The sequence below is a fragment of the Sus scrofa genome, chromosome 9 (genome assembly GCF_054392235.1).
Source record: "Sus scrofa isolate SSC_HxYL_T2T_F1_AM1 chromosome 9, Sscrofa_HxYL_maternal_Yorkshire_Landrace_v2.0, whole genome shotgun sequence".
Taxonomy (NCBI): domain Eukaryota; kingdom Metazoa; phylum Chordata; class Mammalia; order Artiodactyla; family Suidae; genus Sus; species Sus scrofa.
This window is the reverse complement of record NC_139391.1, coordinates 83,210,390-83,228,024: the sequence shown is the minus strand read 5'-3', so window position 1 is coordinate 83,228,024 and position 17,635 is coordinate 83,210,390. Positions and strand designations below refer to the sequence as shown.

At 39.3% G+C, this 17,635-nt stretch overlaps 1 protein-coding gene across 4 annotated transcripts in view; it reads right to left on the bottom strand.

Moving 5' to 3' along the window:
- The window catches only part of LOC110262296 (uncharacterized), a 117,409-nt gene that overhangs the window by 90,200 nt on the left and 9,574 nt on the right, over positions 1 to 17,635 (bottom strand). For 3 of the 4 annotated variants that reach the window (XR_002347117.2, XM_084977111.1, XM_084977114.1), the window contains exons 1-2: positions 7,065 to 7,244; positions 6,155 to 6,308 (exon numbers count right to left, since the gene is read on the bottom strand). Coding sequence is in view for 3 of the 4 variants with exons in the window: in XM_084977111.1 (XP_084833237.1) it covers positions 6,155 to 6,297 (143 nt within the window). In the remaining variant the exon portion in view is untranslated. Of the gene's footprint in view, positions 1 to 6,154; positions 6,309 to 7,064; positions 7,245 to 17,635 lie in introns of those variants that run through there. The other variant, XM_084977112.1, reaches the window with a different exon arrangement.

The window sequence follows — 17,635 nt, the reverse complement described above, 5'->3', positions numbered from 1 at the left end:
AAATAATCAAACTGACCCAACCAGATTCTCTCTATGTATTATATATATTTTATATATATAATATTTGTATTTATTTATTTAAATGAGACTGTTAGCCAAAGACTCTGGAAAGCTAGTTGGACCACGTTTTCTTCGCTCCTCCAAGGCCATACATGAATTTTTAATCTTACCAGCCAAAGGTCAGCAGCATGAAAGGACCAAAAAGAATGAAAGATCACAGAATTTATCACTGCTACAATGTGGAACAAGAAATAGACAAGAAAAGTGCAGATCTCGGCAGAGAGCACACCTGTCAATAACCCCACCAGTTGATGGTATGATTAATACCCTAAACATCCAATAAAAAACATTTCCTCCTCTTCAATAGAGAGCTGCATAAGAAATTTCATGCCACACTAAAGGCCATGACCAGGACTAAGGTAAAATTTTGTCAAACTCCATTTTTCTATTTATTATGAACATTAAAATAGAAGTTGCCTTCTGAAGCAAGTTATGTCCCAGTCCTACCTGGTATGATGAGGCACGGGTGAGTTTGGTGACAACCTTCAGCTAGAAGCATTTCCTGAATTGAGTTAGAAAGAAGGTGCATTCGGGGCAGTTCAAATTTGCATCAGCAGGACAGATAGGCAGGGTCTCAATGCTAACGAGTCAAGGGAATAATTCAGGAAGATAAGAGCATAGGTTGGAAGAACAAGGTGAGGGTGAAATGAGAAAACTGGTAGTTGAGTAACTGCATGGGAGTCATGAACAGATCAAGACAAGATGTAACTTGTGCTTCACTCCTTTTATTTTAAATTTAATTCCACTGGAGTATAGTTGATTTACAATGTTATATTAGTTTAAGGTGTATAGCAAAGTAAATCAGTCATACATATAAATATAACCATTCTTTTTTTCCACATAGGTTATTACAAACTATTGAGTGATTTTCCTGCTATATAGTAGATTCTCGACAATCATCTATTTTATATAGTACTGTGTATATGTTATTCCCATGTTCCCAATTCTTCCCTCCCACCCTTTTCATGTGGCACAGATGCTTGATAGCATGGCAAGCAAAACCAGTGAAAGGTGATAATTGGGGTCGAACTCTCTGCTTGTCCTGCTTTATGAAATAACTGTTAGCACAGCCCCAGGCAGATGCCAGAAGTGATCTGAGAGCAGGAGATACCCAAAGCAGAAGAATAAAAGAGATTGATCTCCAGGCAGAGGGAAGGCGAGAGCAAAGGCCCTGAGGCAGGGGATGCCCAGTGTTCAATGGAGAGCAAGCAGGCCAATAGGGCTGGAGCAGAGAAGAGTAATAAGACATGAACACACAGAGAAAACAAACACCAATAAATGCACGGTCTGTGGCTACTATAAAGACTTGAGCTTTACTCCTGGTGACCACTGGAAAGTTTAAAGGAGACAATGGAAATCATCTTCTTTTTAGCAGGATGACTCTGGGAGCTGTATTAAGAATAAACTGGGAAGTTCCCTCCATGGCTCAGTGGTTAACAAATCCGACTAGAATCCATGAGGATATGGTTTCGATCCCTGGCCTCTATCTGTGGGTTAAGGATATGGCGTTGCCATGAGCTGTAGTGTAGATCACAGATACAGCTCGGATCTGGCGGTGCTGTGGCTGTGGTATGGGCTGGCAGCTGCAGCTCTGATTCAACCCCTAACCTGGGAACCTCCATATGCCACCATTGCAGCCCTAAAAAAAAAATAAATAAGTAAACTGAAAGAGGCCAAGGTAAAACAGGATGGCCAATGTGGAGGCTGCTCCATTATTCTTCCCTGGATACATTGGTGGCTTGGCCTGAGTAGTGAAAGGGGCAGGGGTGGTTGGATTCTGAATGTATTTTGACAGTAAAACAATCAGAACTTGGTGATAGATTAAAAGTAAAATGTTCCCCTTTCTTGCGTTATTTTTCTTCATAGCCCTTATCACTTTCTGACATAGTACACATATAACATTCAATATTTTTACTGACTTTCCCTCACAAATGCGGCTCCATGAAGGTAAGGAGTTTTTTGGTCCATTTTTGTTCACCACTGGTACATAGTAGGCACTCAGTAAATAGTTAACTAAATTGACTCATCTGAAGAACTTTTATAACTTAAGATATTTTACTCTTGTCATGTTCTCTTCCTTTTACAGACATTATTTATTATAGGTTTGAGCTCATTATTCCATTATGAGTCACTTAACCACAGTGAAGCTACTTTAAGTAGGATCTACATTGTTTAGAAAGTGCCACCTAAATTATTTCTACAATTTAGTAACCCTGTTCTGATGACTGGTGTAAACAAACAGCTCTTGATGTGCTAGACATGGAATTAGGTCATTGCTGAGTTCTAATCAACTTGATTTAATTAGCATGGATGTCAGTGAGGCATATTCAGAAAGGCAGATGGTGTAACAACTACTCTTGTGCTGAGGTAATGTGCCTGTTCTCTACTTTGAGGGTATGATCTGTTGATGAAGCTGCTTTGATGCAGCCATTCTGATGCCAAGATAATATGATGAGACCAATCTGAGGGAACACTTTGAAGTGAGAACATTGTGACACTACCTAAAAACAAACCATCAAGCTTTCCACCTTTCATTTTCTATCAATTGATGAGCTTGACTTCCTCTTTGAGATTCCAGGAACTGAGGTTAAGACTAGGTGAGGCCGAGAAAGAATTGAGGGGTGGGCTGAAGTTAGTTAGGTTCTATCTTTAAGGACTCATATGTTTGTTACATTTGCATATTTTAGAAAGGGACAGCAATGATTCTAAATGGAATTTCTCTCATTCTCTGATATTCACCTATATCTTGAATGATCTGCACATTGAATAATCACCTACTTTTATTTAAATTTCTTCGATTGCTTGATAATGGCAAACTGTTCTGTTTAGCATGTGAGGAGAGACAACTCCTTTGCTTTTTTGCAATGCTTCCTTCTTGTTAGGTCAGCCTTACTTGATTAGGTTTCTATCAAACTCAGAGATGAGGGAGGTAAGGAAATATATCAGCACAGAGCAGATTTCCTATTCTTAGTTTCAGTTGGATTTCTAATGTTTTCTTTGGGCCCCCAATTATATTTTATATGTAACACTGCAGTGGGCTATCACAACACTCCATTTTTACCAAACTGGTAAAATGTACCATGAATCAAAATATACATTCCTCAAAGCAAGTTAGGTTATAGGGTCTTGAGAGAGCACTCAGCCTTACTTCATTCTTTACCTTCTTCAAATACTGCAAAGAATTTAAATTCCATCTATCAGGGAAGACCAGAGAGAGCAATTCTATATAATGATTTAATAAAAATGGTATTGTCTGAAAAATATCACACTCAGACCTATTTAAATAACTTAGGGCATTGAAAACATACACACAAAAGCACTGAAATAAGCAACTCTAAGAGGTCAAAACAATCCTTTGTGCTCTAATCATGTAAATTTGGAATTTGCTTAGTTCCAGCTAAGTGCTTATAGTTGATTTAAAGAGATTAAATTACAGCATAGACTTTATGCATTAGCCAAGAAGAATGAAATGGCAATAATTCTACCCAAAGTACATTTGTAAGACTATTTTGCAATTTTGCTCCATAAACAAATATTTATGGAGCACCTACTAAATGTTAGGCACCATTTTATATCATGGGAATACAAAGGCAAACCAGGCACACAAAATACTTGATATCATGGAGGTAACCTGAGAGTGTGGGAGACTGGAAAAAACAAATAAATCAATCAATATATAAGATAATTGCAGGTTATAGCAACTGTTAAGGAAAGAACAATAGAGATACAGGAATAAAGTATGAGTGGGGGAGGCGGAGGGATAAAGTGGTCAGGAAAGGTTTTTCAGAAGAGCCTGAATTGGTGAGAAGGGAACTAACTAAAGACCTGGAGGAAGAGCATTTTCAGCTTTTGTAAAGCAGATTTTCAGACCAGAAGGCTGAAAGAAAAGGCCAGTGTAGCTGAGCAGGGAACAAGAAGAAGAGTCCTAAGCAGTTGGCTTGAAGAGAGTCAAGAAAACAAGATGATGTAGAGCCTTAGAGACTCATAGGAAAGAAGTCTGGATTTTACTTAAAGTGTAATGAGAAGTAATGGGAGTTTTAGTTATTATATGTTAAACACTAAAATACAGCACTGACTATGAACTTGGACTGTTCTAAGTGCTTTAAAGTATGTACTCATTTAATCATTTAATAAGCCTGTGACAGAGGCGCTCTTAGAGTTGACCCTTGAAAGATGCAGGGGCTGGGGGTGCCTAGGCCCCACACAGTCAAAAATCCACATGTCACTTTACAGTTGGCCCTCCACATCCAAGGTTCCACTTTTGCAGATTCAACCAGCTGTGAATCATGTAGTGCCATAGTACATATTTATTGAAAAAAATCTGTGTGCAAGTGGACCCACACAGTTCAAACTCATGTTCCTATTTTATAAATAAGGAAATTGAGGCCCAGAGAGATTTCATCACATATCATCATACATGCTTATTTATAGCTGAGCCAGGATTGTAACTAGGACAAACTACATTATTTATTTTTAAACTTCACTCCAGTTGCAATGTGGAGAACAAAATGTAGGAAGGCAGGAATAGTCCAGACTTGAATTGATGGGGGGTTTAAACTTAGGTATGACAGTGAAAGAGGTGAAAATGCAAATTGAAGTAAATGCTACAAAGGTAACAAACAAGTGGCTAAAATGAAGAAATGTAAGGAACTTGCTTAAACAGGGAGGTCAAGGAAGGACTTTCTGAAAAAAAGGACATTTGAATTGAGACCTGAAAGACAGAAAAAAAAAAAAAAAAAAAAAAAAAGACCATTCCAGGCAGAGGGAAACATGTGACAAAATCCTCAGGTAGGAGAGAGCTTAAAAAGACTAGTGCAGATGGAGTTGCATGACTGAGGTTAGAAAGGTAAGCAGAGCTTTGCTGTATGTACAATAGGAGGCGTTTTGAGGATTTCAAGCAGAAAGATGGTATCATCACATTCATTCGGGCAGTCAGTTAACAAGTATATGTTGACCATCTACCATGTGACAGGGACTATGATGTGCTGGCACATGCATACCCTAGAGTATGGGAAGAGATAACAGGCCATCCTCTATGTCACTGTTGTATGCTCCAGAATTCATTCTCCCCCTAGACTATATAGGGGAACATGAATGTGAGGGCAATGTCTTTAAATTCAACTGTAAGTCTATCAAATTTACCTTGACTCCTAAATGCTTAAGAAAATAACCTAAGCTGGCTTATTCTCTTAGTAGGTGCTGAATCAAGGCTCAAAGACTCAACATACAAATGAAAAAAGGATAGTAAAGCCAACTGCAGCTCTAAATAATAGGGACTGTAAATGAACTGAACATAAAATGGTAAAAGTTTCCAGAGTAAAAATTTTCCTACACCGTTTATAAATAATTCAGATTTCTGCTTGCACCACCCGTCAGTGTTTTGGGGGAAAATAAACTGAATGTATACCTGCCTACAACTCTGCTTCCTGATTTACAAGCCATAGTAGACAAGGACACATTCTCCCTTGTTGGATCCATTTTCTTAGTCCATGGCATTCCAGAAACTGTAAACTATAAGCAGTAGTTAAGGAAGGAGGATCTGAAGAGAAGGAATTGGATAAGGAGGTTGTCACCATTCCAGGAATTAAGGCAGTTTGGGTGTGTGGTAAAGACCCCAGACCAGGAAGCCTAAAAGCCTAGGTTACCTTCCTCACTTTGTTCCTCACTTGGGTTTTAGGGAAATAGTTTTAAATATGCTGAGACTCAGATTTCTCATTTTATACTGCAGGGGGAAAAAGTAGCTACAGCCAAATTAATAAAGATGACATTACAAATAATGTTAAATGCTATGAAAAAAGATATAATCGAGCACTATGGCAGATTGGGAAGATGGGAATCCTGAGTCAGCCAGACAGTTTGTCAAAGGACTGAGCTGGAGGTGCTGATCACTCTGCATTGAAGGGACTATCAAGGTTTTACACATCACGTGGTGTGAGTATGAAGTGTAGGGGGAAAGAAGATGCATAAGTAAGTGCTCACTCATTCATTCATCTGGTGTAGAAACTAAGGGTTGTCTAAGAGGGGTGGGAATTCAGAAGGCACTACCATGAAAGGCAAACCAGGAAATAATGACAAAGTAGAAATGAAGACTTACCTTGCTGCTGTCTGTATTTCAAAAGGGAGCCCAAACCTAGGCCAGTGTGTTGTCAGTTGCATAGGTCTTAAACCAGAGGCTTCAGTAGTCAAGGGGTGTGCTTTTTTTTCTGATTCCCTCCTGGTCCAGGCAGAGGTTGACATGAGAGTGGGAGCTGAGTAAGTGAGAGAATAAATTAGTCAATTTATTTTTAAGTGTAAGTCTTGTTAAAAACAAGACAACAGGCCCAAAATGGAGTCACTTATGTTAAAGTGCAGGTTACTTAATTACAGCGCAGGTTACTTAATTACAGTCTTGCCTCTCAATCAGGAACCACCTATGAGCACTGGGTAGAAATCTGCCTGATGGACCCTGGCGATCCCCTAAAGGAAAGTGACCTTGCAGTAACCAATCACTTTTTTGCTTAGTATATCGTCCTCGTTCCTGCTCCCTTCTGCTTATAAGTCTCATTTTGTACAGATCCTGGAGCTCCTTTGTATGTGCTAGAGGGGATGCTGCCTGATTGAAATCAATATTTGCTCAAATAAAATCTTAGGGTTTTTTTTTTTTTTTTTTTTTGTCTTTTTAGGGCCGCACCTGCCCCACATGGAAGTTCCCAGGCTAACAGTCAGCACTATAGCTGCCAGCCTACACCACAGCCACAGCAACGCCTGATCCGAGCTGCATCTGTGACCTACACCACAGCTCATGGCAATGCCTGATCCTTAACCCACTGAGCGAGGCCAGGAATCAAACCCGTGTCCTCATGGATACTAGGTGGGTTTGTTTCCACTGAGCCATATCGGGAACTCCAACACTTAGAATTGTTAATATTAGTCAGTTTAACTTTTAACCGTCCTAGCTTAAGATGAGGGCACCGGAGGAGACCAGAAAGGGTCCCCAGGAGCAGCAGGCAAGCACGTGAATGTACCTGTGAGCTCCCAAGTCTTGCCGCTTTCTCGCTGGGGGTGGGTGATTCCCTCTCCCGCATTAGCTCACAGCTGTTGTGTCGCTGAGCTTTCAAGTTTTTTTGCAGGCCTCTTTTTTCCGAGTTAGGTCGGGAAACCAGCTGGAGTCCAACCTGTTCCGACCTAGAAACCAGTCCGGGTCCGGAGTCAGCTTAGGTCCGACTTGGAAACCGGAGCCGGGCTGGGTCAAACTTAAGCCTGACTAGGGCCAGTGTGAGGTCGCGGAGTGGAAAATACTGCTTTAAGGCTGAAACAAGTTAACCTTTCTGAAAAGAATCTGCCACAGTTGCCCCTACGGAAGTTCCCAGGCCAGGGGATCGAATGGAGTGGCTACTGAGACCTATGCCACACCTGTGGCAGTGCTGGACCTTAACCCACTGGGGGTTGAACCAGCACCACCACAGAGACAATGCCAGATCATTAACCCACTATGCCACAGCAGGAACTCGCCCCAAATAACCTTGAGTTACAGTGGCCACACTAGAAAACTTTTAACCTGGATAAGTTTATCCACTTACGTGGTGCCCTAGAGAAAAAGGGTCTCAGCCAAGCACTCACCCTAATAGGTAGAGCAAAAATTATGTTTCCTCCTCTACAGTTTCTCAGGACCAGGATAAGAACTGCTAGGACATCCCTCTCACTGCAGAACCTGCACATGGGAGCCTGGGAAAACTGGTAAAAGTGAGCAAAGGTGAGAATTCTTAACTGAAGTCAGATCTTCAGATCTCTATCTGCAGTGCCTTGTCAAGAGAGGAAAGTAAAATTTTGTGTTGTCCCTTCCCAAATGCAGATTAGAGGGCAGAAAAAAAAAAAAATAAGAATTACATTTTGAATTGGGACTTGTGAGTTTGTTTTTGGGTGCTGGTTGGTTGTTTTTCTCTTCTCTCCCAGAGACAGCTATTGCTTTCTCTTTCATCTCGTTTTGTGTCCTGAGAACTAAGCTTGACAGCTGTCAGGTTGGGGGGCCCCAGAATATAGGTGGACAAAAATGCGGGTGGCTAGGGTCCTGCAGGCTGTTTCCAGCTCTCAGGGGAATTGTCTTTCTTTCTTATGGTTATCTTTGGGAGTGGATCTGGATCTTGGAAGGGTAGTATCTTTTGCACTCTCTTTGGGATGCCTTTTGCATCCAAGAGGTTGTTCAATTCTGGCAGGAATACTTACTGTTTGTGCTTGCTGAAACCTGACAATTGATTCAAATTGATAATTTTTTCAAATAAACTCTTAAATTTTTGAATATGCCTCGGTTTATCTTTTAATACCCTGTACTGCAGGCAACTGCATGGCAGCAACATAATCTGCTTCCAAGAGTTAGCTCCAAAGCTAGAGGAAGTTAGAGCTTTTTTTATATAGCATTTAAAAGAAAAAGATTATCAAATTACGATTCTTGGAGGAACATGCTGTTCATTCACTTACTTCATCATATTCTTTTAACTCATAATATAAATAAAGAAAGACTGAATCTGAACAGTAAGACTTCCAACTGCCGCTTAGAAATTAGAACTGGCCCTTAGAATATCAAATGGAAAAGGCAGCTGTTTTCTCAAAACAAGCCTTGTTAAAAGCCCTGGGGAAGCCGTAAGGTGGCTTCCAGCCATTAGCATTTCCAGCCACCAGATGTCACCATTGGTTTAAGCAAATATGCTTTACCTTGCTCTAGGCTAATTCATACAGTTTTGGACCTCAGATATATTAAATGGACTTTCACCTGGACTGAGGCTCCAACTAACTCCTGGGACTTTGGGATAAATTTCTTTTTAAAGACTCCATCTAGCATCTTCAAATTTCCCTTCTGGTACTTTCTGTTCCATGTATTTTTACTTAAAAAAAAAAAATGAAACCAGTTTAATGCTGTCCTTTAGGCTATAAACTGCAACTAAGAAGAAGAATTATATCAAAACAGTTGTCTCTGTCATAGGGCTCAGATCCAGGTAATACTGTTTATTCACCTTTTCCCTTTTAAAAATACCACCCTCTTGGGTATTGCCAGTTGAAACACATTTTCGAAAAGGGAAAGGAAGTTGTGAAGAACTTGCCAATCAAAGTCCAATTAAAATGCATTATTTTTAGGCAGGTGACATTTAAATAGTAGTCCCTAGAAGGCAGTTCATATTTCTGAAATGTCACTATATGTGTGTACCTAGGATTACTTCATTCCTTAGTTTCTCTACTTTTTGATAAGTATACAGAAGATTAAATGTTAATATCTCTTGCTGCTAATCCTTTGGCATTTCTCTTGTGTAGTCTTCATTTACACAAATCCATTTTCTCTCCACAAGACCCCTTCTGCATCCTCATCCTCATAAACAGTTCTTTTACATTTCAGTCTCCTCCTTCCCATCCTCACAACCTCTACTGCATCCTCAGGGAGAGAACATCTAGTAGATTTTTATTTCCTAAAGATACTGCAAAGTATCTTGGAAGTTCCTCACTACATAAAAACCATCATTATTGTTTTTCCCACTACAAATAGAGCTAAGAAACAATACATGACAAGAGCAAGGACCAAAGGGGAAAGCAAAGAAGTGTGTGCAGTGGAGAATGTATAGAGGGAAATCCCAAGAATTTACTCCTGGTTTGTTCTTATTAAATCACATGATTCTGGCATTATATTTTTTATAGTGCCATTATTTTTTAAATAATGTTTAAATTGAAGTGTAATTAATTTAAAATATTGTATTAGTTTCAGATGTACAGCAGAGAAATTCAGTTACATATTTTTTCAGGTTTTTTCTATTATAGGCTATTATAAGGTAATGAATATAGTTCCCTGTTATACAGTAAATCCTTGTTGCCTATCTTTTTATGTGTAGCAGTTCATATCTGTTAATCCCATACTACTAATTTATCCCTCCTGCCCCACCTTTCCCCTTTGGTAACCATAAGTTTGTTTCCTATGTCTGTGGGTCTGTTTCTGTTCTGTATATATATTCATTTGTATCATTTTTTAGATTCCACATATAAGCAATATCATGTAATATTTGTCTTTGACTTACTTCACTTAGTATGTTCTCTAGGTCCATCCATGTTGCTGTGAGATATATATATATATATATATATCACATACCACATCCTTTTAAACCAGTTGTCTGTTGATGGACATTTGGGTTGTTTCTGTGCCCTGGCTATTGTAAATAGTGCTGATATGAATATTGGGGAACATATATCTTTTCAAATTGGAGTTTTCATCTCTTCTGGATATATGCACAAGAGTAGGATTGCTGTATCATATGATAGCTCTATTTTTTAGTTTTTTAAGGAATCTCCATGTTGTCTGTCATACTGGCTGCACCAGTTTACATTCCCACCAAGAGTGTAGGTAGGTTCCCTTTTCTCCACACCCTCTTCAGTATTTATTATTTGTAGACTTTTTTTTTTGTCATTTCTTTGGGCCGCTCCTGCGGCATATGGAGGTTCCCAGGCTAGGGGTCAAATCGGAGCTGTAGCCACCAGCCTACGCCAGAGCCACAGCAACACGGGATCCGAGCCGCGTCTGCAACCTACACCACAGCTCACGGCCACGCCGGATCATTAACCCACTGAGCAAGGGCAGGGACCGAACCCGCAACCTCATGGTTCCTAGTCGGATTCGTTAACCACTGCGCCACGACAGGAACTCCCTATTAGTAGACTTTTTGATGATAAAAGCTCCATGACTTTGTTTTTCTTTTATTTTACACATAGAATTATGCTCACCAGGAGTTCCCTTTGTGTACTAGTGGTAAGGAGCCCAACTAGTATCTATGATACTGGCCCCTCTCGGTGGGTTAAAGATCCCTGGCCCCTCTCAGTGTGTTAAGGATCCGGCATTTGCTGTGAGCTGTGGTGTAGATCACAGATGTGGCTCAGATCTGACGTTGCTGTGGCTGTGGCATAGGCTTGCAGGTACAGCTCCTATTCATTCCCTAGCCTGGGAACTTCCATATGCTACAGGTGCAGCCCTTGGGAAGAAAAAAAAGAATTATGCGCACTATTCAAACAAAATGACAAGAATTTGTATGAGCTGCAGTGAACAAAAACGCTTAGTTGATTTATTTAAATCCTAGGGATAATAGTCAATGAGTTTGAATAAAACTTGCTGCTAAAAACAGAACATTAAAGATAATTTAAATATATTCAGCAAAGTCATTTATTCCAGTTTTATGCACTTTAAGTAGCTTTTTATCTCTAAGGTGCCATCAGTGGCCCTCTCAGACATTCAATATACCAACATTATATCATTAACACATTTCTGGTCAATGAGTTGAGTAATGTAGAACTTAGGAAAATACGTATTGCCATTCTTTTTCAAATGAACTGCATGTTACATCCATTAACATAACTATATTGATCTAATTTCCTTATTTTCAGTAGAGTGCAGTTTGGAAATATAAAACTGACAAATGGGAGCCAAATGAGGAGAGGGAGCTTACACAAAAGGTCATAAATTATCAAGCCTCAATAAGGAATATCCTAGATAATCGCTGTGATGTAGAAATGTTTAGTTTTATTTTTTTAAGAAAGAAAATTTTACATGTTTTAATCATTTATTTCAGCCATACTAAATCTGTTGGTGGTGGACAATTTGATCTCCTTTTCAGAGAGGTAGTTTAAATTCACCTGTGTCTAGGTGACTTTTCATATGAAGTGTGGGAAGATCAAATCAGAGCTTGCATCTGATACTTGGCTTCTACCCCAAGAGATTCTGCTTTAATTGACTTGGAGTGGCATGAGCACCAGATATTTAAAAGCTTCCCAGGGAGTTCCCGTCGTGGCGCAGTGGTTAACGAATCCGACTAGGAACCATGAGGTTGCGGGTTTGGTCCCTGCCCTTGCTCCGTGGGTTAACGATCCGGTGTTGCCATGAGCTGTGGTGTAGGTTGCAGACGCGGCTCGGATCCCGTGTTGCTGTGGCTCTGGCGTAGGCTGGTGGCTACAGCTCCGATTCGACCTCTAGCCTGGGAACCTCCATATGCCGTGGGAGTGGCCCAAAGAAATAGCAAAAAGACAAAAAAATAAAAAATAAAAAATAAATAAAAGCTTCCCAGGTAATTCTAATGTGCAGATTGCACCAAACCTTGCATCTCATGTAAACTGATGTTAACACATTCCTGCTTTGTTATTTTCAGTGTTGTTTATGAAGGAGTTTAGTTCCAAGTTAGGTTGCAAATGTGCTTTTGAAAATCTGTCAGATTACTACAAAAGGTGACGGCAAACTAAATATTCTTTACAGCCAAAGAAGGAAGAAAATGTAATTAGTAAATGCACCTTCACTCATCTCTAAAGTAATCAATGGATCCATTACAAAATTCCCAAAAGCCAATTCTTTGGAACTTCCAAGAATGTTATCAGTATTTAAAAAAAAAAAAAAGTCAAACAAAAAAATCCAATATCAAACAATTAGGGGTTAAATTACACTTTCCTTTTCTACAAGATTGCTTAGAAACATGATTATGGATTGTAAATCTCCAAAAGGAGTTCCTGTTGTGGCACAGCAGTAACAAACCCGACTTGTATCCATGAGGATGCCAGTTCCATCCCTGGCTTTGCTCAGTGGGTTAAGGATAGGGTGTCATTGTGAACTGTGGCGTGGGTCACAGATACAGCTTGTATCCAGCGCTTCTGTGCTGTGGCATAGGCCAGAAGCAGCTATAGATTTGGCTTGACTCTTAGCTGAATTCGACCCTTAGCCAGGGAACTTCCATATGCCACAGATGTAGACCTAAAAAAAGGAAAAAAAAAAAAAAAAAAAAAAGTGAGGTACAGAATTCCCTGTGTCACATGCAGTAAATGTGTAGTGACTTAAGGAACCACAGGCCTAACATTTTATGGAACACACTTTAGGAAATGCAAACCACGGTTGTATTATCTTTTAAGTCAATAATAAATAAGACCTATAACCAAAATGCTATCCTACAGGTCTGCAGGTCTGACGTACCACCTGCTTTTTAATACTCTCTTCTAGATATATTATCAATCATATTGCCTTCAAATATTTGGAAGTTTTCTACCACAGGTCCAGCATAGTAGTTAAGGTTACAAACGCAGGAGCAAAACGTCTTACATTCATGTACAGCACTTTTTATTTAATCTCTCTATGCTTCTGTTTCTCCACCTGTATAATGAGGAAATGTATTACACCTACCTCACTGCATGTTGTGCTTATTAAACTTAGGTTGTTGACACTCTGTTAGAGGAACAATAACAGTGATTTAAAAGTGAGGTAGCAAACTGCCATATAAAGAATTGCAAAGGAAATCTCTAAGATCTATGCCATAACTTCTAAACCCTCTGTCCTACTTTAAGAACACAAGAGAATTGAGAGAGGGAAGAAGTATTTGTGAAGAGTCAACACTTTGGAAAGAGTTGTTGCCTAGTTCATAATCTCCACCATCTCACTCTGTTAAGAAGGACTTGGGTGGGTTCCCCTTGGTGACCCTGAGTGGTTCATCCCAGCCCTTTGGGGACCCCAGTCCTGCCGTCTGCCTTCTGCCCAGGAAACTAGTGGACTACAGATGGCTGAATAACTACTCTGGGGGCAGATCCATCTGCACTGCCAGAGTTTTTTAGGGCACAGGACATTAGAATGACTCCTATGGGCCAGAGGTAGGCAGCTGATGAGAGAGAATCTAGCCCAGTGGGAGTCCAGAAAGAGGCTGGAGGCAAGGCCAGATTCCTAGGGCCCAAAGCAGGATGGGCAAGTGGCCACCAGAAATCCAAGTGGCTCTGCCAGCCAACAACAAGGGAACTGCAGGTGGGAGGTTCCCTGCAAACATAAATCACAAATACTTCACAAAAGTGCCTGCGAGGAAAAAAACAGCTTTAAACCAAAAAGCCCAGTATGAGTAAATAGAGAAAGGCTCATAGGGCCTGTTGCCAGGGCAGGCTTCTAAGGGAACCAGGCCTCTGCTGGGCCGAGGGAGGTTTGTCTATTAAGTCAAGGTCAGAGCTTAGTTAATGTCTTGGGCCCCAAAATCTAATTACTGAATTGAGCCTTGTGCATGATCTTAATTGACATTTGGATGATCTATTACTTAGCAGAAAAATCATGGGGTCTGGAGAAAATTTCACCCAGGAGCAGGAAGGATGAAAATAAAGATGATTTGATGATTTGATGTTATACCATGAGTCCTGCACCAGATACATTACATATTTTAAAATATATACTATATATATTAATACTTATATGTTATATACTATACATATAATATATATGTATAATATATATATATTATATATTAATATTACACATAATATTACATGTGTCCATATATATATATTTTAGAGCAAAAGTTTCATAACTTCTCATTAATTGAGGGAGGATAATGCCCTCAATTTTACATGCCTGTTATTCAAAATGTGGTTCATGAACCTGCAGCATCAATATCATCTGAGTGTTTTGTAGGAATGCAGAAACTCAAACACATCCCAGACCTGTTGAATCAGAGCCTGGATTTTAACAAGGTCCCTAGGGGATTCATGCGTATATTAGAGAAGTATTGCCTTATACTACCTGGCTGTCCATAAGAAAATTTCTTTGTGAAATTTTAATACCTACTAATTGTGATACAACCAATCCATTTAAGTTCACCATAAAGGACTCACAATAACAACAAATATGTTATAACGCTTTGGCATTTTCAAAGCTTGCTTTGTCTTTGTTATACTGACAATTAAACTGGTTAATTTTTAATCTGGCTTAGATATTTCACCTGTGCACTTCATGTACATGCAACTGGTTGGACAAGTGACAAGAAAACCTGTTTCTAACACCTGGTGTTCCCAGGGCACCTTCTAATACTAAAGGAAGATTAGATAGTTCAGTGTCTGTCATTGGGTAATATACACTTATTAGCTTATCTTTGCAATTTAGACACAGAGCTGCCAGATTCTGTGGGTAATAAGGGAGAGACAGCTTTCCAGATTATCGTAGCCTCAGGAAAATTTGCTTGGGTGGCCTTATCAGCAGATATGGAGACAAATTACCTCCTTTGGGTCTTCACTCTTTATATCAGCCTTTCTTACGAACTGAGAAGCTCATGGTTACAATCAAGAGGCAAAATACCCTCTGAGTTTCAGAGGATGGATTCAAGGGCAAAACACGCAAACATAGGTCTCACTTAGGAGAGGCCAAATAAAATGCGACACAGTTCTAGAGAGGTACCCAAGACCTCTGCCAGGTGTGGGCAGCATGGGCTTACAGCACTTGGAGGATACCAAATAAATGTTTATTGAATGAATAAACAAATCGTAAATTAATAAATGAAATAAATTATTTTGGAACTCATATTTGTTCGGCTAATTCATGTTTCTAAATGCCTATAGTTCCTTAATGAATGAAATCTTATGCAATATTTCTTTTTTCATCCCTTCCCATGCCTGAACTCACCTTATAGCTGTACGGATTCCGTTTATTTCAGCAGAACAATATTATAATCCAGAAAAGGCGATTGGCATAAAATCACTAGCTATGGTGTTGGAAGTTTAATCTGGGTTCCGCCATTTGTAGGCTGTTTAATCTTGGGTTGTGACCTAATTTTGGAGCCTCTGTATCCTCCCTTGTAAAATAAGACTTGTCTATAGGTTTATAGATAACTGCAAGGATTATTTTGTGATTTACAGAGGGTAACATCTGTGAAAGTTTGTAGCATAATTTGAGTACATAGTAAGTCCTCAGTAACTTCATTTTACATTTCTCATTACCTCAGCCCTGCCCTAGATGCATTGTTCTGTCTTTGCCTAAATCTTTTTAGAGCCACCCCTGTGGCATATGGAATTTCCCAAGCTAGAGACTGAATTGAAGCTGCAGCTGCCAGGGCCTATGCCATAGCAACAGCAACACAGGATCCAGGCTGTGTCTTTGACCTATACCAGAGCTCTCAACAAGACCAGATCCTTAACCCATTGAGCAAAGCACACAGATACTAGTTGGGTTCCTTACCTCTGAGCCACAGCGGGAACTGCTCTTTGCTTAAATCCCTGTCCTTACTAGAGTCAACCTTTGAAGCTTATTTAAATTATCTACTTTCTATAAATTGTTCTTAGAGACAAAGCATAGAATTAGTTGTATTCTTCTAATTTCATTTGTTCGTTCATTCAGACATTCTTTCAAATAATCATTTACTGACTACTTAGCAAGCCTCAAATATAATCCCAATATATTCAACTAGAAATAAGCCTCATTAAGAGAAAACTCTATAAAGGGTGCTACCGTTAAAATGCTTGATGCTTACATAGAGAACAAACTTGTGGTTGCCAAGGAGAAGGTGGTGGTGGGGGGAGTGGGTAGTTTGGGTTAGCAGATGTAAGCTATTATATGTGAAGGGGGTAATCAACAAGATCCTACTGTATTCAATGTCCTATGATAAACCATCGTGGAAAAGAATATTTTCAAAAAGAATACACACACACACACACACACACACACACACACAACTGAATCGCTTTTCTGTAAAGCAGAAATTAACATAACATTGTAAATCAACTATACTTCAATTAAAAAAAATGCTTGCTGCATGTTGTGCTCTGCATTAAGGTACACAGAAGTTCATCCACTCATAATGCCAGTGGAAATAGATCAATAGCAAATACCTCAGGACTAGATATATAAAAATTCTAATAGGTCTCTTCTTCATAAAACCTATTTTAGTAAAAATGACAGAAAATGTACATCGGGTCATATCTATGTCCAATATTTTTTTTATTTTATTTCCTATGGAAAAAGCTCAAATATTAGACTTTCTGATTCAGAATGGCATACCTTTCCTTTTAGTGAGGGGTGCCCTTTCCTAACTACAGTCTGAATTTTCCAGACGTTGGGCTATATATGCCATGATTCTTCCTGAGCAAGACCATTAAGCATCACAATAGGTAAACACACACGGGACATTGTGTTTAATCCTGTTCATATTAGGTACTTTTATATTCACAAGCATTTTAAATTCTTCAAAGCCACATGAATTGAACTGAAAAACTAGTGCCAACAGTCTGTAGGGAGCTAGAATACTATTTTAGGTATTGGATTAGAAACAAAAATGATTTAGCCTCAGTTGCAAGTGACTTCATAACTTGTATCTTCTGGGGAGAGAAAAAATTTAAAAAAGTCTAATCTATAAATTTTTTGGATGCTTTCAACAATAAATGCAGGAAATGCAAGTGAAAAATAAATTTCAGAAAGAAGGTACACTTTGAAACATAAATTCTTAAGTCTTGGGAACATTGGTGACCATAAAGATGAATAAACCTAGCTTAGACAGAAGTTGGAGACTTGGAAGAGCAGATGAAAGTCCTAAGAGAAACTGGCAAGAGACACAGCTGTGCAGAAGGTGATATGATCCCTAGGTGGGATGCTGGAACAGAGCCTGGGCTTGGATTGTGCCACATCTCTAGGACTTAGGAAATGGAGAATTGAAACACAAGAGTATCAAATATTTAAACACTGTTCAGAATTGTGTCTCATTCTATTCAACTGACAACAGGGTTTCTAAGTGTTTCCAATGATCTTCGAACACCTTCAGTCTAGCACAAATAAGGTGTTGTCCTTGCTCAGAATTCAGGC